Source organism: Scardinius erythrophthalmus (assembly GCF_964197995.2).
Source record: "Scardinius erythrophthalmus genome assembly, chromosome: 11".
NCBI lineage: Eukaryota > Metazoa > Chordata > Actinopteri > Cypriniformes > Leuciscidae > Scardinius > Scardinius erythrophthalmus.
Genome location: NC_138231.1, coordinates 26,830,785 through 26,856,838, shown reverse-complemented (window position 1 = coordinate 26,856,838; position 26,054 = coordinate 26,830,785). Strand labels below are relative to the sequence as shown.

General features: G+C 37.2%; 2 protein-coding genes across 5 annotated transcripts; one reads left to right on the top strand and one right to left on the bottom strand.

Moving 5' to 3' along the window:
* Window positions 1-268: 268 nt before the first annotated feature.
* kcns3b (potassium voltage-gated channel, delayed-rectifier, subfamily S, member 3b) lies at window positions 269-7,361 on the bottom strand. 4 transcript variants are annotated; one of them, XM_081379653.1, is made up of 4 exons: window positions 7,320-7,345; window positions 6,225-6,328; window positions 3,965-4,975; window positions 269-344 (listed from the first exon to the last, which is right to left on the bottom strand). In XM_081379653.1, the coding sequence occupies exons 3-4, from the start codon at window positions 4,916-4,918 to the stop codon at window positions 342-344; spliced, it is 957 nt and encodes a 318-aa protein (XP_081235779.1). In that variant the 5' UTR covers window positions 4,919-4,975; window positions 6,225-6,328; window positions 7,320-7,345; the 3' UTR covers window positions 269-341. The 4 variants fall into 4 exon arrangements, with proteins under 4 accessions (XP_081235779.1, XP_081235780.1, XP_081235777.1 ...); XM_081379654.1 differs by lacking the exon at window positions 7,320-7,345 and adding an exon at window positions 7,128-7,272; XM_081379651.1 differs by lacking the exons at window positions 269-344; window positions 7,320-7,345 and adding an exon at window positions 7,128-7,317 and having other exon boundaries at window positions 3,483-4,975.
* zpax2 (zona pellucida protein AX 2) lies at window positions 7,322-17,759 on the top strand. Its single transcript, XM_081379650.1, has 21 exons — window positions 7,322-7,473; window positions 7,548-7,600; window positions 7,674-7,766; window positions 7,849-7,973; window positions 8,150-8,290; window positions 11,121-11,174; window positions 11,738-11,905; window positions 11,980-12,076; window positions 12,166-12,383; window positions 12,467-12,617; window positions 12,705-12,913; window positions 12,990-13,107; window positions 14,448-14,650; window positions 14,838-14,952; window positions 15,032-15,201; window positions 15,281-15,378; window positions 15,921-16,051; window positions 16,591-16,780; window positions 16,854-17,016; window positions 17,135-17,246; window positions 17,315-17,759. The coding sequence occupies exons 1-21, from the start codon at window positions 7,418-7,420 to the stop codon at window positions 17,383-17,385; spliced, it is 2,736 nt and encodes a 911-aa protein (XP_081235776.1). The 5' UTR covers window positions 7,322-7,417; the 3' UTR covers window positions 17,386-17,759.
* Window positions 17,760-26,054: the final 8,295 nt, after the last annotated feature.

Sequence of the window (26,054 nt, the reverse complement as noted above, 5' to 3'; positions counted from 1 at the left end):
TTTAAACCTTAAACAGATCTTTAGTGACTCGGGACTTCATTCACTACCCTCCTCCTCGTTCATTTTTTAAAGTTAGACATCAGTCTTTGTGATATTCCTCAATATATTTGTTATAAAACACTATAACTAGAAAAAATATAAAAGGATGCCTGTTTTCACATACATTTTTTGTAAAAATTGAATGGGGTCGCTAATGACCCAAGATGTGTAACAGTGTAAGTATATATTTTTTTCTGCACTACAATAATTGAATCTTTGATGACTGAATAAGTTCAATTCACCTTTATTCCAGAAGGTGTCAATGTCTGATACACAATGATGAAGTGACGTTTCACTCATAGTTACTGCAGGCAGAAAACAAAAGAATAGGAAGTATCATCAGCAAAGTTTAAAATGGCTCAGCAATTTACTGCAGATCAAGTACTGAACACAATCAAATATTACTGTCACTGTCACTTGATGGTGGATCTGATGAAAAAGCTGTCAGCGATCAAAATATTGACTTTGAAGATGATGAAAATGATTGTTTTGAAAATATGTTTAAAATTGCGAATTTGAGCCAGATGCTAAATGTACTGCGAAATAAGCTCTGATGAGGACAGTGATGATGGTATAAAACATCTGCTCAAAATTAACCAAAATGTAACAAAATATGCTATATTTTATTCTTCTTTAATTGTTACTCTCATATCAGTGTTACATCCATCCGTGTTAGAGATCCGGAATCCTAAAGACCCGAATTCATGATAATGATTGGCGAAACATTCATGAATTTAAGGGTGAAAATGCTCAGAATAATCAAAGTCTTGTACAAAGCAGGATGTTGAGATCTGTCTGTGGTGCTGTGATGACGTTTCTGAGTGTGAGGGGAGATTACAGGCAGTTTTGCTATGTATTCACAGTTTTTACTCTCAAAGGTTAACCATAACACTAATATGAAAATACTCTGGTCTTAGTTTTTCATAACCAATTCATCGGGGGGAGGGATGTACTCTTTTTTTTTTTTTTTTTTTTCAGCACATCTGATGTAATGTTGTTTGAATACATGAGACCTCTCATAAATGGGCTATAACAGAGAGTTTTGAGAATGGTTTAGCTTCAAACTTGTTTTGAATCATTAAATATATCAATAATGAGGATGAATCTAATGCCAAATATACATTATTTATATAAAATACATAGCCTATATTGATAAATGAATATATGCCTAATTTAAATAGATTTTTTTTTTTTTTTTTTTTTTGCTCTAACCCATGATTATTTGAACTTTGTCAAGATTATTTTATAAAGCTATGACAGCATGCAGGATCGTAACAAAAACTGAATGTATGATTTGATGTTTCATTGCTGTTAGTTGTTTTGGCATTTTACAAATAGTTTGGTATTTGTACAATTAATTTGCCTTTTTATTTATAATTTATTGAGTCATATTCATATCTCTAAATATGAAATGTTGGGGTTTTTGCAGATGAGGATTGTATGAAGGGTTTTGGTCCCTCTCTGCTTTAGTTTTGCTTCAGTATTCTGCCTAATTTCAGATTTGATCAATCTGCCTCTTTGAATAATTGAATATTAAATATGATAATTTGTTGTACATAGAACTCCTATTAAACTTTTTTGAAGAAAAGAAAGAATTGTGCTGCTTGTTTTCATTTCTTCTGTCATAATTTACTTGAATATAAACTGCTAAGACTTGCCCACACTATAGATTTTCAAAATGTGAGAGACCACAATATGATGATAAAAAAAATCATAGATTTAAAGGGGTCATCGGATGCCCATTTTCCACAAGTTGGTATGATTCTTTAGGGTCTTCATGTAAAGTTTGTAACATACTTTGGTTAAAATTCCTTAATGGTTGTGTAAAACAACACCCTTTCACCTCAAAAACAGCTCTGTTTACAGCGACCTGTTTCGGTGCATGTCTCTTTAAATGATAATGAGCAACTGCTCACCCCACCCCTCTCTTTAGTGGGGCGTGTTGATGTAAAGTGCTGCCTTGGCAGACAGTATACAAATGGCTGAGCGGTTGTGGGCGGGGTAAAGGTGATGAATTTGTGTTTTGCTTTTGTCTTCCGTCAGCTCACTTTCTGATTGGCTATCGGTTTGTTCCATGTGACAATCTACGGAGTGTGTGCGCTCTTGTCTTCGGGGTTCCCCCAACACAACAGGATTACTGACCGTAAATATTCAACATGTTGGATATTTACGATTTGAGATCAGTGTAGCCCTGACATTCGCAACATAGGCTAATTGGAAAAATGTATTTGTGGCAACATTTTTGCAAAACACAAAATACGTACATATCACTGCAGTTTATAACAGAAATGAACAGCACATGTACGTCTGTAAGATGTCTGCTAAAGATCTGGAGATCTGGAAAACACCTGCTGTGTAAATATATCTGATAAACATCTGAGAATGAGCAGTTTTACATACATTTTAAACCATAAACATCTTACAGACATCTTCTAGATGTCTATTTGACATCTGACAGGAGACGTCTCAGAGATGTATTGCAGATGAGCAAACACTAAAAAATACAGATAAAATAAGATGTTTTTGTGCTATAGAGGCAGTAAAACAGCTAGCACTTTTAATTGTTTTTACACACAATTATAATTACAGGGGCAAATTATGGATTAATAAAGACTTGGCTCCTTGCACAATTATGTGGCTCACGTGGCTCCTTGCACAATTATGTTATGACCTTAAAACACTTTTACCATAGTGCATGATTTGTAAACTAATATATTTTGGAGTCTGCATCATTAACCAGCTCCATATGTTCGGTTTTACTGACTTACTAAGCTTATTTGGTAGCTCAGCTGTACAGAATTGTAGGCCTACTTGTGATGCAGAGAGCTCGGATACGAATCCCGTGAAAGATAAGACAAGAGTTAAAAAAATTAAATACCATGGTTACGATTGTATTTTTATGTCACATTTGCTTTTGTTAACACTATAAGGTAGGTTTAAAGTTTAGTATAGGTGTACGCTATTTTAAAATGGAGCATTGAGCTTTTAGAGCCACTCACCAGACATTTCAATTCAGAACTGCGGTGATACGTACGAACTTCAACGTAATAAAATGTTGCCATATTCATGTTCATCTGTTTCACGTTCATCACGTTCATCTCTCACTGGACATTTCACTTTGAAACTGTAGCAAAACGTGCAGGACGCAATGTATTTTGCAGAAATGTTGCCACAGGTAAGTTTTTCTAATGTGCCTGGGCTGGACGTTCTTCTGAGCAGATTCAGTCACTCTTATCACACCACACCACAGTAAAATCTAATAAAATAATCTGTAGAACCATCAAGATAGTCGGGACTTTACCTAGGATTGTCAGAAGGGGAGAATTGGGCTCAAAATCAGCCCGATTATCTTGTAATGTGTGGTTGCCTTTAGTGTATTCTAATTAATTTACTAGTTCCAAATATCTGCCATTGTTTTTAGAAACATGATGAAGTATTTGATCCCTAGATGTCGGATGGCTTTATTATTATTTTTTATTCATGTAAAGATTAATAGAATGTCTATACAATATATAATGTACAAAACAATGACGTTTCCTTAAATGTTTCTGAATATTGCAAAAAGCAAGCCAGCCTTTCAACATTTTCACAGGGAATGGTTGACATTTCCCAATGGTTTAGCTTCTGAAAGGCACCTCCTAGGTGTATTTTTTTCAAAGTACTTAGAAAAGGTGTTCATGATGTTGGTGATGGGTAAAGAAACCACAAGTATCCCACAGAGAATGCAAAGTGTAGCTACAATTCTCCCACCCGCTGTCTGTGGATATACATCTCCGTATCCCACTGTTGTCATTGAAATAATGGCCCACCACCAACAAACAGGAATGGAAGAGAGTTTGGACAAAGCGTCTTCCTTTTCAGTGTAGTAGATAAAAGTTGAGAAGAACGATATTCCAACAGTAATGAAAAGAATGAGGAGACCCACCTCACTGTGACAGCTCTTTAGAGTTTCCCCAAACGCTCTCACCCCCTCTGAATGTCTTGCAAGCTTTAGGACCCTGAAGGCCCTCATTAACCGGAGAACCTGAACCACCTTGCCCATGTTGACCAAACTTTGGTTTTCCTCCCCATCATCTTCGTCCAAACTTTCAAAGGCCAGCGTCATGTAGAAAGGCAAGATAGAAGCGATGTCGATCATGTTCAGAGGGTTTCCCAAAAACCTCCATGGGCGAGGAGCTGCTACGACCCGCAGGACAAACTCCACTGAGAAGAAAACGATACAGATGGCCTCCAGAGTGTCTAGGACAGAATTCTCACTGCCAGTTGCGTGCCTGAATTCCGGCATACTGTGGATACACATGGCCACAATGGAGGTCAAAATGACCAGGACAGAAACCACAGCTACACCTTTGGAACATTTGGAGTGACTGGGATCTTCAAGAGTTTGCCACATGAGCTTACGCGCTTCTGAACACCAGGTGCCCTCAAACCTCCACAGGTCACTGTTCACAACCGAGATATCTTCAGATGACACGCCACTACTAGACTGGCCACAAGCGTTCTGCTTCCGTTCAAGGAACCAATCGAGACAGCAGGCTTCCAGATCCAGCTCACAAATGCCCCAATATTCGATCTCCTGGCTGAAATAAAACACACACAGTTCCTCAAGAGCATGAAAGTGTCCTGTACGGTAGAAATTCAGAACACAGTGGAAGACTTGAGGGCTCCGGTCGAAATAGTATTCCCGTTCAGTGGGGCTGTAGTCATCACAGAGTTCCAAGATGGCGGCATCGCTGCAGCACTGGATTAACTGACCCACACGTGTGTTGGGGAACCGGAGCAGAACGCAGCGCTCCACCTTGTGCTGGATGCCTCCAACGTTGAGGTTAATGAGATCTTCCTCCCTGCCTTGATGGTGGAGAATTTGTCCATACATCATGGTGGTACGGATTCATTGAATCTGGAAGTCTTGCCAATGATATACTTGCATTTTCTACTAAAAATACAGAAATGTGGATGTTAGCTACATCAACAACACTAAAAACTGTTAAATCAATCAGCTAATGAACTCAGTTGATAAACTGGTCAATAACTAAACTCTTAGGGAAAAGTTAGTGTGGGTTATATATAGAACCCTATAGGGTTCTCGGTTCTCGACTCAATTCTGGTGCTCTTGTTTTTTTTGTTTTTTTTTTTACTTCATAGGAATGGTACGAAACTTGGTAAAGGTTTTGGCACTTGCACACACAAGAAATCATGGACATGATTTGAAAAGGTTAAATGGTCCTGAAAAAAATAGTCACACTTGTGCTCCTTGCAGTCAAAAATGATATGGGAGACAGAAATGAATGGAAATGAATGGGAGACGAATTTCATCTAGTAAAATCTTTTGGTACTGCCCTAAACAAAATCTTACTGAAGGCTAATTTTTGAGATATCAAGCTCAAATTTGGAACACAACATGTTTAAATGTATGGCTTTGATTTTCTTGCAGTTTTAGAGTAAAAAGTGTTTTTGAAAATGTAGATTTCATATTAAAAAAATGAATAGTCATTTTGGGCATTTTTCATAACAATAAACATATTTTTTTTTAAGTTCACTTTTTAAAACTTTTTTCACTTCAGAAATAATCTGCCAAGTGTCATCTTTAAAAATAGATCAAACTTAAGTCTGTGCTTTAAAGCATTCAATATTTACGACAGTTTAAGTTAGAAATTTAATTTTCAGGTATATATGCTCAAAATGTAATATAAATCCCCTAAAAATACAAACTAAAATATAGTACATTAATTTCATTGAAAATAAAAATTCTGTCATTTTTGACCACCACGCCAAGAGTACCAGAGGGTGAGGGCACTTTGTCAAAAAGGTTCTATATAAGGAGAAATATCTTAAATGATTGCATAGAACTTTTATACTCATGACATAATTTTATTTTTTGTTGGACTGCCATTTAAGCTTGCAAGAATGTTACAAATATTTTGTGTAATCTCTGACAGAGCATTTTCAGGTAATTGTGCCATTTGTGTGCCATGACTTTTGTTCATCAGTAACATTTTCAATCCATCAATCAAATAAATAAATATATAATTTCTTGCACACATTTCTTGAAGAGCTCTGTCAGAAAAAAAAGTCCACAAAGTGTGGACTGATCTTAAAAGTTTGTCTTATACATTAATATATATCAGAATTATATTAATTATAACATAATATATAAACTCATGGCTTCCTTGACCTCAACTCACCTGCTGTAAACAGATCCTCTTGTAGAGACCGAAACTTGAAGAGACCGAAACGTCTCGTCTAGCCTATTTATTCAGTAGGTCAACATATTTAAAGGGTGACATCACTGCAACAGAATACAACACTGCACTTTAACATAATGACAGATGAGCATATGGACCGATTATGTTTTAATGTTCTGTGTTTTTGACATTTTATTGACACTGATTTGAGAATAGGCTAGCTTTATATAAATATATATCTATATCTATCTATCTATCTATCTATCTATCTATCTATCTATCTATCTATCTATCTATCTATCTATCTATCTATCTATATATATATGCCTAAATCTTATCAAAGGCAAATAAATCAAGGCAACTTAACTTAATCTGTAAATTGCTTTGAGCAGCTAAACAGCAACTAAAACAATTGATGAAACGGCAATGTAAGAGTAAAAATGACAACATGAAAAACACATATGAAAACATGATATTTACATTTAAAAAAATATATATATACTTAAAATAGAAAAACAGAAAATAACTGTCCTGAGAAAACAGTTACCAAATTAAGTGACTCTTGTATCACGTTTATATTGCGTTCACTTATGTACCAACAGCTATAGCAAAAAAAAAAAAATAATATGATACTGGGATTTTGACTTCCAAGATGTTTGAAAAACATAAAAAAAAAAAAAAATAAAAAAAAATTAGCCTACTGCTAGAGAATCCAAGCATGTATTATTCAAAAACATTTAGTTACGGAGAAAAACTTTAACGGTGAAACTTGACATCTAGACCCAGTGGTCCCTATGAGTCATACCTAGAATAAGACATCAAACAAAACTGGCAAAAGAGACAATGCTTACCGCGAATAAAAAAAAATAAAAAAATCAACTTAAGACTTTTTGCCAAACCTACCCTCGCGGCTTCAAATCATTTGTGCCTTTCCGCACTGACGTCTTAAAAAGCGCAAAACACAAAAGAAACGTTCACTTAATAATACATGATCACTATGGTTACAAAGAGCCAACAGTTTCCCGTTAACCGTCAAATCCAGCTTCACACCTTTGGGCGGAGAGTTCTATGATTCTATGTGTTTGAGTTCCTCACCTGTGCGCAATACTGTGCAATCAGACAAAACGCGCTTGAGACACCGTTCATTAATCACCTTCCAGTGAGGTCACTCGTTTGTGTAGAAAACACAGTTGATGGTTTGTACAATACTTGAACAAAGATTTCAAAGAATGGGATGCTTTGAAATAGGGTATGTTCTGGCTATGGAAATAAGTGTGTTTGAATTCATCAATAAATGTGCTGATTTATTTATAATGCTTTTAGGGCTTTCTGGCTTATAGTCAATATAATAAACATTGATGCAGATACCTCTGCAGGTAAGCCATGCTAACCATTTAAACTTTTTGTGTCAAGTCATGTAATTCATTACTTAATGGACTATTCTTGCAGGTGGAATACGAGCAGAGTGTCTTGGAAATAGGGTGCAGTTTACTCTTCCTAGTTCTCTGAGTGAAGGAAGTCCTTTAGAGGTTTATGCAGTCAGTAAGTTGATTATCCCTTTGTTCGTGTGCCAATGAGTTTAATACCCCCAGGAATCAATTCAGAGCTTCTCTGGGCGTTTCAGATAACGCACAGACCGTCTTTCTCACACCTCACCTGGCGGCACAGTGTGGCTACACACTGAAATTGGATCCTTGGGGGAATACGAGAGTGTCAGCTTCCCTAAAGAGTTGTTTTGCAGAGAAACAGGTTTGTGTCTTTTATAAATTAAGCTTTCCTTTAACCAGCTCTAATACTGGAACTATTATTTATCATAGAAAATATGAAGGAGAAAGGTTGGTACATTTCTACCATAGAGTGGGTGTTTGGAAAAAAAAGGGGGGTGGAAAAAGAGACCCAACCATGTTTATTTTTCATTTTTGTAGGGAGACAAAGAATTTAAAGTAGCCATACAGGTTAAACTCTATGAATTCCCCATGCTATCTGCAAAAGTCCTTGAAGCGTCCAAGTCCTGCAGTCACGCTGTGGCTTCACGTGAGATTTTGTGTGAGACAAACTTCATGGAGGCAAGTAACTTCATTTTCTTATATAGAAAATATTAATATCAATATCAGTTTGAGTAAACTTTGGGTTTTATTTGCTTTATTTCCACGGTAATATGCTCTACGCAAACCAAAACTGGACCAATCAGCTGTGAGCAAAGTGACACACATCTGATGAAATAAAGCCACTTCCCATGTATCTCACACTCCAAATTAAGGGGCTGTTTACATGACACTGTTTTCAACTTTGTGTTTTGGCTGTTCTTTTACAACGACCTGAAAACACCAATGGGATTCTAAGTAAAATGTTTTTTCAAAACGATGCCGCTATTGTCTCTGTGTAAACTACAAAAACGCACATTTGTAAAAATGGAGACATAATGCACATCATGTGTTCAGTCTAGGTGCGGTGTTTCTTCACACAGTAACATCGCCAACTACTGGCCTGGCAAGAATAATACAGCGTCTTTGGTGGTTTTCACTGCTTTGTGTGAACTGGGATCGTTTTGACGATGTTGTCATCTGTATGCAAAAGGAAAAACTTTTCCGTTTTTAGTACATCGTTGTCATGTAAACGTAACCTAAAACTTTTAGAGACAAATTACATATTCTGTCTGATTGGCTGTTTGTAGCACGTGTCACACTTTCAGGTACACACGGTAAGTGTAACGTCGTTTAAAAGAACGCCGTTGGGTAACAACGTTATTTTTTCAGTAACGGGGTAATCTAACTAATTACTTTTCCTGTCGTTACAACGCCGTTAACATTACTGGACATTAAATGCGGTGCGTTACTATGCATTGATTGAATAAACTGTGTAATCCGAACGCACCCCTGGCTCGCGCAGCTAGTGAGGAGGTGGGTTAATAACGAGGTAAGCGATTATGATTGGCTAAGGCAGAGTCATGTGTTTCATGGTAGCCAATCAGAGCCAGTGTTTTTACACGCATTCCAGCACCCCCTGTTTTGCTTCGGTTTCCGTGTTGAATGTCATGTTTCCTGGAAACGGCGTGCAACGGGGTTTGAGATACGTTTTCTCTTGTTTGGTGGGTGTGTCAGAACTGCAGTCCAATCAGCAGCAACATGTATATAAAGCATGCAGTATTAAAGTGAACTCGCACAATGGGTTCAAGGAAAGTAATTTACAAATGTGTTCGATGCAGCTCGGTATACGCAACAACTGTGAGGATATTAGAAGACATGTTTGTCGTAAGTTTTATTGTAAAAATATAGGATATCAACATAATGATGTAGTTGTTTATATTTTTAGCTTCATTGCAAATGTATGACATTTGGTATAGAAATAAACAATGGTAATTAAGTGATTTTCCTAAAAATGAGAAAGAAAATACAGGGTATTAAAACAGTATGAACTACAAATAAAGTCAGTATGTGAGGCTAAATAGATGTACGTGTTTTAGGCTACGTCTACATTAATCCGGATACATTTGAAAACGGCGTTTTCGTTTATAAACGCTCTCCGTCCACACTAGCGTTTTCGGACGTTTCAGTGTGGATGAGAAACTTTTGAAAAACGCCTGAAAACGCGAAATTCACCTTTACTGCGCATGTGTAAAACCCCACAAACGCTCACTGATATGATTCAGATGGAAAAATAAATAATAAAGTTATCGCGCAATTCTTCTGACAGGATAATTTTATTTAGTAAAATATCTCACCATTCACTGATGCGTCCAGGTCGCACGCAGACACCATATGTTTGGAGACATCTTGGACATGGCCTTAGGCCCCGTCCACACTACTGCGTTTTTGTTTAAAAACGGAGACCTTTTGCTACGTTTGCACCTCCCGTCCACACTAAAACGGCAAAAACGGAGACCCAAAACGGAGAAGTTTAGAAACGCTGCCGACCCGTTTTTCGTTTTGAATCTCCGGAGGGCGTTTTAGTGTGGACGGGTCAAAACGGAGGACTTTAGAAACGATGACGTACTAGAGCTCACGTTCGGCTCTATGATTGGGTGTCATCAGTCATGGCGTATATCTTTACTAGCTGCTGTTGTCCAAGTAAATTCTGCATTTTACAATGCTATAACTGCCTACATGCGCCGGAGGCAAGCTATTATTCGAGCGATCTGTGACAATTCCTGTGTGCAGCGGCGGTATCGACCGTTCATTGAGCGTCGGTTTTGGGTTAACCCGGGAAGAACCAGCGCATGGTGGGATAATTTTATCAATGAAGTTGTGTTTACATCGGCACGCGCATGCCCAGTGTTGGTGAATGGTCACGTGATCCGCGTTTTCAGTCGTTTTAATGTGGACGGAGATCAATTCTAAAACGCAGCTAAAACGCTGGTGTGGACGGAGATCGTATTCGTTTTAATTCTCCGTTTCTAAACGAAAACGCAGTAGTGTGGACGGGGCCTTAGTCTTTTTTTTTTTTTTTTTTGAGTAACTATAACTAATTACTTTTTAAAGTAACGTTCCCAACACTGCACACGGTTCAGAGTGAATCACAAACTCTGGATCAAACCCCGAGTTGACAGAGCGTTTATATAGAGCGTTGTGAGTCTGCTGAACTTGATCTAAACTATGTTGGATTTGTATGATTGTCAACTCTAAACATACTCTGAACTGAAACCCAGAATTTGTTCAACTAGCATCATGCAACAGGCCTCAGGTAGGCCAAGATTACCACTGCTGCAACTCCATGCAATCAGTAACTCATTGAAAGGGTTTGTGTTACCTGCTATGGCTATATCTCTACAAAATAATCTTTGAATGCTTTATTTTTAAACCAATTAGAGAATCTTGAACAATGAGTGTTCTAATGTGCCAATGAAAATTCAGTGTTATTGCTACCACAGCCTGTGCATGCCTGTTTATGTTCTGTCAGGTATCTGTAAGGATTGCAATACCAGAATTCAAGGAAGCATCAGTGAAAGGGGGGGTACGTACCCTTTATTTCTTTTCACTTTAAGTGGTGCTTCAGTAAGCAACACTAAAATTTGTTCATACTTTGGGTACAAATGGTGTGAACTGAACACCACTTACACCACATGAATGATTTTAGCAATTGCATGTTTTAAGGACATTGTAAACAATGCCAAAATGGCAGGTATCTAGATTGCATCCATTCATACTATATTGAATAATACTATTATTATTATTATTTTATTATTTTTTTTTTAAATCATGAAGTTCTTTATCAAATTTGGTTCCAACTCTGTATGCGATTATGGACACTGCTATGCTATCAGTCCTCATAGGTAATAAAATACCATAGAGACTTGGGGGTGGGATATTAATTTGATATATGCCAACAACTAAAAACTTCTAGCAACTGCATAACAATGCACTAACAATACTTTGGTAACCGCATAGCAACTGCCAAAAAGCCTTTTGGTTGCGAGTTTTGCGTGTGCAAGCACCACTCGCACTTTTATTTTTTGCATCAAAATGTGATTTTTGGTGACTTTGATACAGATTCTTACATTTGTCCTATCGTAACAGCCCACAGTTATACCTAACTTGCAACTCTGGAACATCTTACTCTACACCCCTGGAGAGAAGGCTTTTGATAGAGAGACACTCCAAGGGATGGGCTACAATGTTTACAGTTCTCCAACACGGCTGGTCATGCGAAGCCCATACAACATGGCCGAAAACTTTGTCCTAAATGTATGAAATGTTTCATATGCCAGTGGATAACACATTAATTTCCCTACAGTGCCTGAAGTATTTTTCCTTGTCAGGTTGACGATGTTGATATGATTGTGTTCAAATCAGTGGTCCTTTTCAGAGATCGCTGGATGATGGCTATTGTGGAGTCGACAGCTGCCTGTCCAACCAGTGAGACTTCATTCTCTCACACTTATTTTGCCACTTTGGTGTCCCATGACTGTGTAGTCCTGAAGTCCTGTACTCTGATTTAACTTCAGATGGAGCTTCTGTTGTGGGTCAGATGATTTCTTGGCGCTTTCCTCTGCACTTAACTCCTTTGATGTCGTCAGAAGTTGAAATCCTGGAGGTGCACATGGGCGTTGATGGTAGAAGGCTCACATCTGAAGAGATGAGTAGCCATAACTATGGCATGATCTTCACAAAGTCCCATGTAGTTGTTGAGATTCCTATTGGGGCTCCCGGTGGATACTACAAGGTTGGGTTTTCTACAGACTTAAGTTTTCCTTAATGCATCTAACTTGAATGAGTAAGTAACACCTTTTTATTTATTTTTATTAGAGTCATGCTGTTGAGAACCAGTACCATATAAGTTACACCATAGAACCCATGCTTGAGCTTATGTGGATGGAGGGTCAGGATAAGACCACATATAAGGTCTTATTCCCCATCACCACCCCTTTGACACCATGCCCCCCCCATATCACAGACAGTGAGTGTTGAATTTAGGGCAGAATGGCTTATTGTACATAGTCTTTTTTTTTCTTCTTTTTTTTTTAAGAATTGTTTTTGTGATCAGACACTCAACCAAAGCAGGAGGTGTTTGAAGCATTGCTGAGTTACTTTCTACCTGATGTGGTGCTGCTGAATATCACCATTGGCTCAGAATTGCTCACTGTCTCTGAGGTCATTATTAAAGGCATTGGCCTGCAAGAGCAAAGCTTCCCCAATGGCACCAAAGCCTTTGCTCTCCAGGTCCCCTTCTCTCAACCTTATGTTCAACAAAAGGTGCGCATTTCACTTCTTGTTTATGAAGCTGTTGTATTATTTACCCTGTCTTAACATGGTTTCATCTGTAATGCAGACTCTTCGTCCTGATAGAAGAACCTACTTTCTTCCTCTTGTCTTTGGTTTCGTCATCTTGCCTGAACAGGCATCATTTTCATACTCCACAGTACTAGAAGCTTCTTTAAGTGACATTGGTAAGGCCTTTGTAAACACTTTTCTATATTGGCTTCAAGAGTGCTCCAGGGTAGGGTTGCACCAGCCGTTCGTAAGTTCTTTCTTAAATTGGAACGTAAAGTCCACACTAGAGGCTTAGTAACTACTAGCTAGTTTGTAACTAACTCTGAACTTTATTCCGTTGCACTATTTGTTCGTAAGGCAGAATGTAGCTAGTAGGTCGTAAGCTCTCCGTAAAGTAATGCGTAGTCGCATAATATGACGTTTAGCCTCTGATCCAATAGCAGCCTTCAAATACGTGAGCAGATGTTGTGTTGAAATGCTGTGAATTTCAGTTTATCCTTCATTCTTTTGCCTCACGTTACTAACGGTAAAAATAAGTTTCCATTAAATACGATACTTGATCATGCATAGCATAAATGTTTTTATATGTAAATAACATTCAGAAACTGTATTTGAAATGAAATTAATAAGGATCAATAAATAAATATTGATACAAAAAAACATAAGGAATTACGTTTATTGATTATGACTGATATTTGACATGCACAACATGGACCGATGCACACAGCGGCAGGGTGTTTAGGATGGGTTCGTGTTAAAGATAGCCGCTAACAAAGTAATCTTTTCACATAATGTTCTCTCTCTTAAAATGTAAGCGAGTGTAAATGTCAGCATTATCATATACGTCTAAAGAATTGAAGTCTGTCAGGTAAAAGAGCTTATTGATGCAGTTCAGTCTGTCTGATATTTTATTCCATCCGTTACTCTTGATCGGAGGCTGCCGTAAATATTTAGTTTATACTTAGAGTTACGCTTCAACTAAGTTTAATGGTGCTACGCAAAAATATTTAGAAGTGCGTAAGTCATAACTTAGTGTCCATTTATGTCAAAACTAGGCTAAGTTATAACTTACGCACAGCTGGTCCAACCGGCCCCTGGAGATTTCCCTTTGTGCCAAGGGGGGAAGGTTTATTGCTTAGCACAATCCAGGTAGTGTATAGTAATGCCTTATGAATGGATGGTGGATTATTTTAGTGAAGGGCTTTGAGACTGTACCTTATTGAGGTTTCATCAGCATGGTCAGTCTTAGACTATCATTTTCCTGCAGCTCAAGAGTTGTTGTCCACATGGCATTTATGGCTCAATTAGGTGATTAGGCTCAAAGTAAATTGTCAAGAACTGAGTGGCCATGAGCAAAAATGGCAGTAAGATCATGTTCTTTGATTCACTTTGCCACTGAGAATGATAATGGATACTTTTTGATTTGAACTGCAGTAAAGGCAGATCACTAAGAGCAGTATTGTGCATAGCTGGGCTTTGTGCTGATATTTAACTTGGTGTCCTTTTTCTTCTGCAGTCCGTCCAACTGCAGGGGGAAGATGCAGTGAGGATATCTTCAGAATTCATGTCAAATATGGAAGCACCCCAAGATCCCAATTACAGATCAAACTGGGACAGGTGGAGCTGAGCGATGAATTATTACAGGAGTATGAACACCATTCAAACAAAACCCATTTCATCATTATTGTGCCGTTCCTAGCCCCACTTGTGGCTTTAGAGGTATTCTTCAGATTTCCTGTGTTGCACTGGTGATTTAGTGTTTCCATTGCACAGTTTACTAGTCATGAGTGGTAAACCTGTATTTAAACTGATATTCATCCAAGTATTGACTACTCAGTCTATTTGACTTAAAGCCTCATGTAGCTTCTAACCCATTGCTGACTGATTTCATACCTTTTTTTTCAAGTCTGTTCAGTTGACCGGAGTCCTGGGAAGAATTGATGTGGAACTTTATGATACCTTGAATAACCTGCAAGTCAAAGATTTCTCCCTTGCCTGCCCCTTTTTTGTAAAAATGTCAGGTTGGTTCACATTTGACATTACTTCTCTAATGATGTCTTGTTACCATTTTACGATTTAGTTTCTTTGTTGTTGTGCCAGAGTGTTTTTCTAATGGAACGATTGATGTGGTGGTTCCCAAATTGGAATCTGTACCACGTTTGCTTCCCGGTGAACTATCTCTAAGAGACCCGGCCTGCAAACCCTACTACAATGAAGCCCACTTTGCTTTTTTTCGCTTTGATGTCACCACTTGTGGAACCACACGAAAGGTACGATGAGGGCACTCACATCAAGCATTCACACTACTGCTGTTATGTGACCAAATGATTTACTCTTTTACTTGTTTAGTTTGTCGGGGACACCATGAAATATGAGAATGTAGTCACCTGGAAGAAAGATGAACCTTTGCCCCAGACCTCCGAATTTCACCCTGAGCCAGAATACAGGTTATGGGTGGGCGGTTTCCCAGTGAAAGTTTTATAGTTTATGCATCAGTAAGCTTTGCCCCTTGAAACAAGCAAGGTTGTGTTTAAACAGAATAAATCAACTATTTGGCAAAAAAAAAAAAAATTAATGCTAAACAATCCACAAAATGGTTGGTGTCCACTAAAATAAAAATGTGCTTTCAGTGCTGCACTATCAGTGACTGTCACTATTTTATATACAATACTAAGTCACTTCATTTATCAATGCAGAATTAGGTAATTCACTTAAGATTTAGTGGGCATATCAAGCATTTGGTAGATGTTTATTATTATGAACATTTGCAACCTTAAACTTTTTTTTTTTGTCCATTTAAATGGTTGAATTCACCTCATTTTTCAGTTTGCTATGTTAAAGTATCAGCATATGTTTAGTTCTTTATTAAAAGACTTAGCTACCACAGTGATTCCAGGTGTACATACTGAGCAACTGTATGGTGAAGTACAACAATCACTGAAATGTTAGTAAAGTTACTTTTTCTCCTGAAACTGCTCATCTCAACCAGGATTTACGTGTCCTGCGTTTATAGCGCAAACTCCACCCAAAGCATGATCTTCCATTCCGTTTCAAACTTTAAAGAGCCGGAGGCTGATGTTGGGAAGGGTGAACTCACTGTTAGCTTGAGGCTCTCTCAGGGTATGTAAACTACTCCATTAGTTTTACTAATGGTTCCACTTAAAGATGAATCATTATATTTTGGCATTCATTTTGACACATTTTCAAGTAAAATTGTATTAAATGAGATTGTAGAATGCGACTTCAATGTATCCATTTGGAATGTATTGGATCATAAATGAATGCTACAAAACAAACCAAAACAGGATTTTGCAATTTTGCAAATACAATTCCTAAATGGCAAGTTATTTTTTTATTTTTTTTTATCAAAGATCACGTTTTTTTCTTCTTTGGAATAACATGCAATTGAGTCATTCACAATAAGACCAGAAATGCATATCAAAGTAAATGGGATCCAATATGATTTCATGTTGACTAAAATTATATTGACAATCCAGGGTGCTGTTTTTTAAAAAAAAAAAAATATAATATAATATAATATATGAAAGCCTGTCAGTTTGAGCAATATATGGTCTAATATGAGAATTATTATATATGAAAGCCTGTCAGTTTGAGCAATATATGGTCTAATATGAGAATTATTTTTTTTTTCCTCTAAGATATGGTCTACAGACTCTTCTATCATGATGGCGACTACCCTGTTTTAAAGTTTCTGAAACAGCCTTTGTATTTTGAGGTGGGTATGGATCACTCCAGGGACTCCAGGGTAGCAGTAGGCCTGGAAAACTGTTGGGCAACACTCACCAAGGACAGAGAATCCCAACCTAAATGGGATTTAATTGTTGATGGGTATGTTTGAAGCATTGTATGTGTTTGTTTGAACATTTCTTGATGAGGGCTCTAATTCTTCATCTCTAATCAGATGTCCGAATCCTAAAGGCCCTGAACAGACCATCATCCATCCTGTAAGTGAAGATGACAGAGTGGACATCCCAGATCACTTCAAGAGATTTGAGGTTAAAGCACTTACTTTAAGAGAGGATGATGGGAGTTCTGAAAGTGAGGATGCCACCGTGGCCAGACGGGTGAGCTGAAAAGTTTTCAGAATTTGCATTAAATTCAAATGGTTTTCTAAAAGTCTATTTTCTACATTGTTCTCTTTATATTTCTAGTAAATGTGGATTCAATTTACGTTCAAAATAGGTATTTGTCCACTGTGACGTTGTCATTTGTCATGCTGAAAACACTGCTGATGGACGGTGTTACAAACAGTGCGCGGCGAATCCGAATCAGATCAGGAGCAGCTCAAAACGGGGTAATGGTCTAAATTCAATCAAGTGAAAGTACAGTTTCTCATCTCTGACCATTCACACTCTTCCACAGTTCGCAGAAGTTCAAGCTTTTCAGAGGAAGCACTGCAGCATGTGTCTGCTGGCCCCATTCTGTTGATATGAACATGTAAGTGCATTTAGTTTTCCAATTTATCTCTGGAAATGCACTTTAATACTTCTGAAGGCATCAGCACAAGGAGACTCGCACACAATTTCACAATTATTTTATTTTTATTTTTTTTTTATTTTTTTGCACCGCTTGGTGCAACATTTAACTCAAAGTTGTAATGTAGCTGATGCAGATGATGCTGTGGACGTGTTCTGTGATGAATAGCATATCTGCCCCTGTGAAACTTCAAAAATCATTTCTCATAAATAAAATGTCTGGCATTTTTGCAAGGACAAATTACTGGCACTCACATTACAATTACATAATGTAAATGTAGATGCTTTGTCCACAAGATGGTGTCTCAAGTTGAATAAAGCATTTTAACCCAAACAGTTCTTATTTTGTCATTTAAGACTTTTGAAGAAAAAAGCAGGCACTGTAGACAAAGTTCAAAAGCACAGTAATTGGGGAAATATTGGCCAAACCAGAATAATTCAAAGGTGACCAGGGAAGGTACTGGAATATTGAACGAATACCACATACGGCTATCTTGACCCTCTTAGGTGCTCTGGGAAATGAATAGGAATGGGAAATGGATTTCATCTAGTGGAAACTTTTGGTACTGCACCTAATCAATCTTACTGGAACCTTTTTCTTTTCTTTAACCTCAAATTGAGCTTAACTTGTTTAGATGTATGGCTTTGATTTTTCTTGAAGTTTTAGAAAATATTTCATATAAAAAAATTAATGGTATTTTTGAAAACTTTTTTTTTCTCACCAATAATCTGCCAAATGTCGCTTTTAAAAAGTATCCTCCAGGACAGGCATTCAAATCAGTAAGTCAGGCTAGTAAAGAATCTACACAATTTTTATCTTGTTTTGGTGGGAGATAAATTTGATTGAAAATAGCATCAGAGCCTAAATGGAACCTTAGAAAAGACTGAAACCAATTCAAAGCTTTCCCTTGAATGCCTGCACATTTCTCTGAGCGAGACAACAGGACGATATGGTCCACTGTGTCAAAGTCAGCGCTTAAATCTAAGAACACAAACACGACAGAGCTGCCAGTATAGCACCAATTAATATTACGCAATTTATCACCCTAATGTGTTGGTTCTGTAGAATGGCATTTATTAAATCCTGATCATTTATGGTTTTAAAAAGAGTTCTTGGATTATGGCAGTTTCTTTCGATGAGGTCAGCCAAGTATTTAGACCTGTTGGGCTTTATGCATATACTGCTTGCAAAAACTACTACTTTCAAATGGTCTTCAATACTGAAAGCCCCCAGAATGGTGTAGTTATGGCCTCTACCAGCAGGGGCTGGTGAGTGGGCCACACAAACCAGCCAGACCTCGATGTTCTCGGCAGTGATCAAGACTGTAGACATGCACATTTTCCTCTGGGTTTCGATTCTGTCCTTGCAAAAAAGTACATATGCCATATGTCAGACAATAGCAGGTGTTTAAATCATATTTACATTCAAACAACCCTCTGGGAAAAAAAAATATTTTGGATGAAATTCGAGAGCTTTCTGACACCCCTATAGACAGCAATGTCATTACCACTTTCAAGGCCCAGAAAGGAAGTAAAGACATCATTAAAATAGTCCATGTGACTACAGTGGTTCAACCTTAATGTTATGAAGCGACGAGAATACTTTTTGTACGCAAAAACAAATAAAAATAACGTCTTAATTCAACAATTTCTTCTCTTCCGTGTCAAATTTATAAATATCAATTATTTGCAGACAGTCTGCTTGTTTTTTGTTTTTGTTTTGTTTTTATCAGCTGCAGGCCCGGAGTGGGTAATCGGGAGAATCGGGAGAATTCCCGGTGGGCCGCTTCACGTTTGGGCCGGTCGAGGAATTTTTTTTTTTTTTCACATTTCAATGTCACGTTAGGCTACACACATTCCGCATTCTGACACCGCAGCGCGCAGCCTCTGCATGGGTTGTACCATGTGAGGGAGTTCTCCCCTCCCCTCCTATAGAGTTGGTTGGGTCCATAGTCCGTCTTTTCCAAAACGTTTTCTCAGGTAGGCTACCGCGGCATCGCCGGCGCCTACCGATAGCTGGGCCGGCCCTACCGTAACGCGTCAGGGAGGATGGATGGGAGGAAAAGGCCAGGAGGTATGGAAGCTTTTTTTTAAGCCACAGAATAAAACATTTTAAAAGATAATTGCGACTTTTATCTCACAATTGCGAGTTTACATCTCGCAATTCTGACCTTATTTCTCAGAATTGCGAGATATAAATTCAGAATTGTGTGAAATAAAGTCGCAATTGCGTGTTATAAAGTCAGAATTGCGAGATATAAAGTCAGAATTGCGTGATATAAAGTCGCAATTGTGTGTTATAAAGTAAGAATTGCGAGATATAAATTCAGAATTGTGTTAAATAAAGTCACAATTGCTTCTTATAAAGTCAGAACTGCAAGATATATAGTCAGAATTGTGTGATATAAAGTCGCAATTGTGTGTTATAAATTCAGAATTGTGTGAAATAAAGTCGCAATTGCTTATAAAGTCAGAACTGCAAGATATATAGTCAGAATTGTGTGAAATAAAGTCGCAATTGCGTGTTATAAAGTCAGAATTGTGTGAAATAAAGTCGCAATTGCTTCTTATAAAGTCAGAATTGCAAGATATAAATTTAGGACTGTGTGAAATAAAGTTGCAGTTGCTTATAAAGTCAGAACTGCAAGATATAGAGTCAGAATTGTGATATAAAGTCGCGTTATAAAGTCAGAATTGCGAAATATAAAGTCAGAATTGTGTGAAATCGTAATTGCTTCTCATAAAGTCTAAGTGAATTATTATTTAACTTTTACATTATTTGTTAACCCATGGTATTAATACAAACTACACAATAGTAAGAGCTGAATTGTTGCTTCATTATCCAATTTAGAAAAAGTGCTAATTTGGAATTCCACCATGGAAAAAGTGGGCCGGTCTTGGGCCTGAAACTCCCGGGCTGAAAAGGGGCCCCACTCCGGCCCTGATCAGCTGGATTCTTCTTTAACAGTTTATTATATATTTTCTGCCTTTTATTTAATTGTTTTAACTTTGTCCCAGACCCAGAATTTCAATCCTAAAGGAAGGCTGTACAAAAAGTAGCCTATACAAATCCATCATAAAAAAAAAAAATATATATATATATATATATATATATTTATTTTACTTGTATAAGAGTGAAATATTCACCTAGGCTAATATTTCAATATTTATGTGAAAATAATTTGTCACTTTGTACAAATATCAGTCAGTTGCGGTTCCTGTGTCTGACCAACAAACAAAAGTGTTTTGTTTTTGTTTGTTTTTTTGTTTTTGTTTTTTTAAATAAGAACGTAACGTTCACAGTCACCAGAAGTGTCAAGACTCTCGAGAGTGATCGCACTGGTTAACTTTACATTAGCTTCTGCTGCGTCACTACTCACACATCAGATGTGTTTACTGTGGACATAAACACTGGCTTTGTGTATAATAACTCACTGAGCGATTGCACTGTCTCCACTAGATGGCATTAATAATGTGCGCACTGCACAGCTCTGTGTCCAAGTTTGGAAGAGGAGAATGAACTGCGTGAGAGCTATCTTTCCAAGCACAGCATAACTGCTGCCAGGAAACAGATAGGTCAACTTACAGTAGCATAAAACATACATATTTAAAGTATATGTAATAGCCAGTAGCGAAAAACATACATATTTACAGTAGGCTAAGTTCACCTTAAAGTTCACTCTTTGATGACCTCTGGTCGCACTGGAGGAAAATCCAATTGAACAATAGTTTTTGAGTAAGTTATGTGTTCATGGACTTGTGTTAGGCTATATGATTTTATTTTTTAACTGCATGCTAGCCTACAACTCTCTTTGTTTGGGATAAGAAACAGTAGCTTACACAATTACGGTTCTTCGGCTTATAACAATAGCAGAACCCTTTTTGGTGCTAAATAGAACCCTTTTTATAAGGTTCCATAAAGAACCATGCTTTGCTGTATAGGACCTTAATGCTGTTATAAATAACCTTTTCAACAATATTTATTTTCATTAATATTAGTATTACCTTCCTATTATTATGACCGCCGCTAGCATAGCTAGCGAAAGCGGTCATATAGGGATTGTCAAAGTTTTTTTTTTTTTTTTTTTTTTTTTTTTTCGTCATCTACTGAAATTTTCGTCAACGATACCAGGGACACCGAAACACCGGGGAACATGAAATTTGGTGGGCATGTAGCCCCACTAGACTTTTACGGAAAAATTTCGTTTGGTCCCCGGGGGCCACTCCCCCCCCCGAGCTGGGCCCCCCCAAACCCCAAAAATGCAGTTTTTCCTAAATAACTACCTGAACCGTGGCACCGAGGATGAAGAAATTTTTATGGTATGTTGCTCTTAAGGGCCCACATTAACCTAGCCTATAATCACTCATTTGTGATTTGCGCCCCTCCCATAAAAAATGAAAATGCAATATTATTCTGCTTTAATCGCCCCTATCTTCAGTTGAGATGTTCAGAACTGCACCATATTTCATGTGTATGATTAACTTGACATCCTATGGGGGTATACTAAGTTTCGTAGAATTTCATCCATGGGGGGGTATAAAATAAATTCATTTATGTGCACATTTAGTGACTGTACATTCATCGGCCTGTAGATGGTGGTGTTGAGCGAAGGGTTGCTGGTTTAGGATGATACTGTCACTAAGGTTGCCAACTGTCCCGAATTAGGCGGGACGTTCCGTATTTTGGGCCTAATTTATTTGTCCCGTGCGTGACCTCCCATGTCCCGTTTTTCGACAAGCTGATAAACCACTGACTGATACAACAGCAACAGCAGCAGTGCTGACCATGACACTTGAGAATGATCACCGACACCTGTCATCATCCAATCACAGCTTTTTTTAATCACTGTTTTGAGACAAATCATTGTTTGATTTGCGAACATCCTCTGCCGTCTGGTCGCTTCCGCTTCAAGCCGGACTCGTCTCGCGCTAACGGTAATTTCCTTTCACTGTCCACGTTTTGATTTCGGCTAATCAATTTTGGCGAATGCAAACAACGTGATTATTGTTCATGAGTCTAACATCCAGCCACGCAAGAAAACATGTAATCTACCTGATGGAATAATATGCTCAAAAAACATTTCTGATTATTATTAATGTTTTAAAGCTTTTAGAAAGTACATAGAAAGCTTTTGTAACATTATCTTAACTGTCACTTTTGATTAATGTAATGCATCCTTGCTGAATAAAAGTAGGCAATTACTTTCTTTATTTTTTTTCCCAAAAAATAATCTTACTAACCCCAAACTTTTGAACTGTAAACCTAGTGTATAATGTTAAAAAAGCTTTCTATTTTAGATAAATGCTGTTATTTTGAACTATGGTTTGTTTGTAATGTGACTTTTTTCATGTATGACATTAAAATTATTTTTAGAATTAAATACATAAATAGGTTAAGCAATACAAATGTGTTTATGTCTGATAACCTTTTAAACACAAACTTAACTGCAGACACTGAAATGACGTACACTGTGTGATACAGTAAAATATTTTGAGTGTCCCTCATTTTCCTATAAATAACCACGATTGTCCCGCATTTTCCTTTTCTGAAGTTGGCAACCCTACCTGTCACACACACACATGCAGGAATACAAACAAACGCAAGCATGCACACACACTGACATCCACACGCACAGACACACACCCATACACACACATACAAATCCACATGCACAGACACACACACACATAAACACACACATGTACGCACGCATACACGCACAGACACACACACACACACACACACACAGACACACACATACACAAACACACACACATACACACACACACAGACAGACATGCACATACTACTACTTTTTTAAACACGCAATACAGCCAAATTGCTCCACGTCATTTATTTTTGTGGAAAGCCAGTGCAGGCCTGAGCGGCGGTCATATTTTGTACCGCCATGCGGTACATCTAGTTAATATTATTTTTTATAAATTATTTATTAATATCGTTTAGTTTTTTTAGTCCTCTATCTGCCTGGTCTTATATCTTGGTGCCTCTATTTGGGTTTTACTTTTCTTTTTTTTCTTTCTTTTTTTTTTTAAACAGCTTGTTGTGTCAATTAGGTACTTTTTTAAATTATTATTGACATGGCAGAGTGTAGCAGATTGTTAGCTGAATACATTAATAAATAACAATTAATACTGAACTTGATATAGATGTAATGAATACCAAGTTTCAGTGAAATATCTTCACAATCCTTTAAAATGTTTTTACGTCCTTCATTATGTGTATTCTGAGTGCTAGTTTCTTTTTGCAGATGATGAGGTTATGAAACGTGACATCATCTGAAATACACAATTAAGTTTAGAGTTACATTGTGTCTCTTCCATTTGATTATGTAAAAACAATTATTTTCATAAAGGCCACAATTAGGAAAAATGGACAGTATGAGTCCTTTGCCATGTTAAAAGAAAAAATTATTTAAAGTCATGGGATAGCTTTAATGTGTTTTTTTTTTTTTTTTTTTGTGACTGGGTATGTTTAGGCATAACGTCATAATAAAAAAAAAAATCAAACAATATGATCATAAATTCCATATCTCTGTTACTTACTTTGTGGAGAAGATGAGTATCCTTAACTGAACAAAGTTGCTCACACTTACATGTTCTGTTAATCTAAAAAGAGAAAAATACATGATTGTAAGGAAATGACTGTTACAAAAGCTAAAATTTATAGACATTGTAAGAAAGAAATAATTTACCTGTTGAGAGTATGTTGACAACTGTGTAGTTGTATAACTGAGCTCCAGAAAATCAGTAATGAGGTGGCTTTGACAGTTACAGATTTGAAAAACAAAAAGGCGGGAATAAAGAACCCTAAACTCTAACACAAAGAACCATTTCAGCATATAAAGGGTTCTTCAGGACAATACGGTTCTAAATAGAACTGTTACTTTAAAGAACTTTTAAAGAAATATCTTTTTTTTTTTTTTTTTTTTTTTTTAGAGCGTATTATAACATAGGCAATGTGATTATTCCGGTGAATGGTTGAATGGAGGCAGACATAGACACTGAATTCATTACAATATTAATGACTAATTCACATTTTTAAAAAAAATGTGAAGTAGCCTACAAGTACCTGTAGACCTTATTCTGAGAAGTGCCATGACGAGGCTGTGAGGGATTACTTACCGTGTTTTCAATGGCATCCGCTGTAAAAGCTGTATAAAGCTCCTATAGATCACGTATCATTAACCACACCTCATGGAGTTGTTTTTTTTGTGTGTGTGTGTGTATTGAAATTTCTTTATATTTTTGTATTTCGTCAGCAGTGTTTCATCAGCAGAACCAAAAATCTAACAGTACAACCTACGAGGGGTATCACAACACTACAAACTTTGATTTGAAGCAAAAAAAAAAATAGTTTTTCAAAATCGGATAAAAAGATTCAAGGTACAAGACTGAGTACTTAACAGTTTTATTGAGGGAAAGAACTACAATCCCATGAAGCATTGCGAACTGCATAATCGAATTAAAAACGATGGAGAAACATAAAACTACTCATTTACAAATGGTGATTATATATAAAAACAACATATTTTAAGTTTATTGCAAAATATGCAAATATAAAATACAAACATTTAAGCATTTTGAGAGGGTATGAGAGACCCTCTGGGTTACATCATTCGCATCTTGAGAGTGGGCGGAGCTAACAAGATATTTTTTTGGACTCTGATTTGTGTAAGTTTCTGTAGAGCATCATGGGTAATGTGGTTTTTCAGCAGGAAATCCACTGTTAATAAACACAATTATTTTAAAAATAAGATTAAATAATGCAGGCAGGCTGACGTATTCAGCAGAATCCAATACCATGGATTAACAACCTCGTAGCTTATAAGTTTATAAGTTACCATTCAAGAAAAGTTTTTACTTCCGGAACCCGACTGTTGCCCACTTTAGGCCAACAGAATAGACCTTATGTAGCCTAGCCCCACCCCTGTCTTCCACTTTGTATTTCCACAGCATGAAGGTAAGATATCCTATGGATTTCTGAATGAACCGCTCATTTTAAAATCTTCTCGGTCTACTGACTTGACATCTGCTTCAAACATTACAATGCCCATGATAACTTTCATTAACTCTACAATAAGTAAATCCAGTTCATCAGGTAATTACTCTTCGACAGCGATGCCATAGAAATATACAGAGCTGCCGCATAAGGCCCACTGTATAACTTATCTGCTGCCATCTGTGTTTCTGTTCATATTGTGTTCCTGTTGTTCACAGAGAGTGCATGCGGTCAACACTCTCATTATGTTTCCTACCCAGCAGCAGGAGTTTGTCTTACTGGCCATTCCGCGTCGTGCGGCAATGGAATTCAGGAAAATAATACTCCCTTAAGACCCCTGAGATTAAGCATATGCTATTTATCACTTTGAGATATAATTTATCTTAATGTTTAAATAATTCTCTGATCTCAAGCCCTGTTGTGGCAGCTATCTGTGTATAATGCTCCAATTAAGTAACATTAATATGTCCACAATAGACCGATATGTATGTGTGTGTTAATTTATTTCAAGTTTATTCATATTTATATTTTATTAATATATAGAGAGAGAGTAAAGTAAACATTTGTACATGGTGGAAACAAGATCCATAATCATGCAACAGGCGGT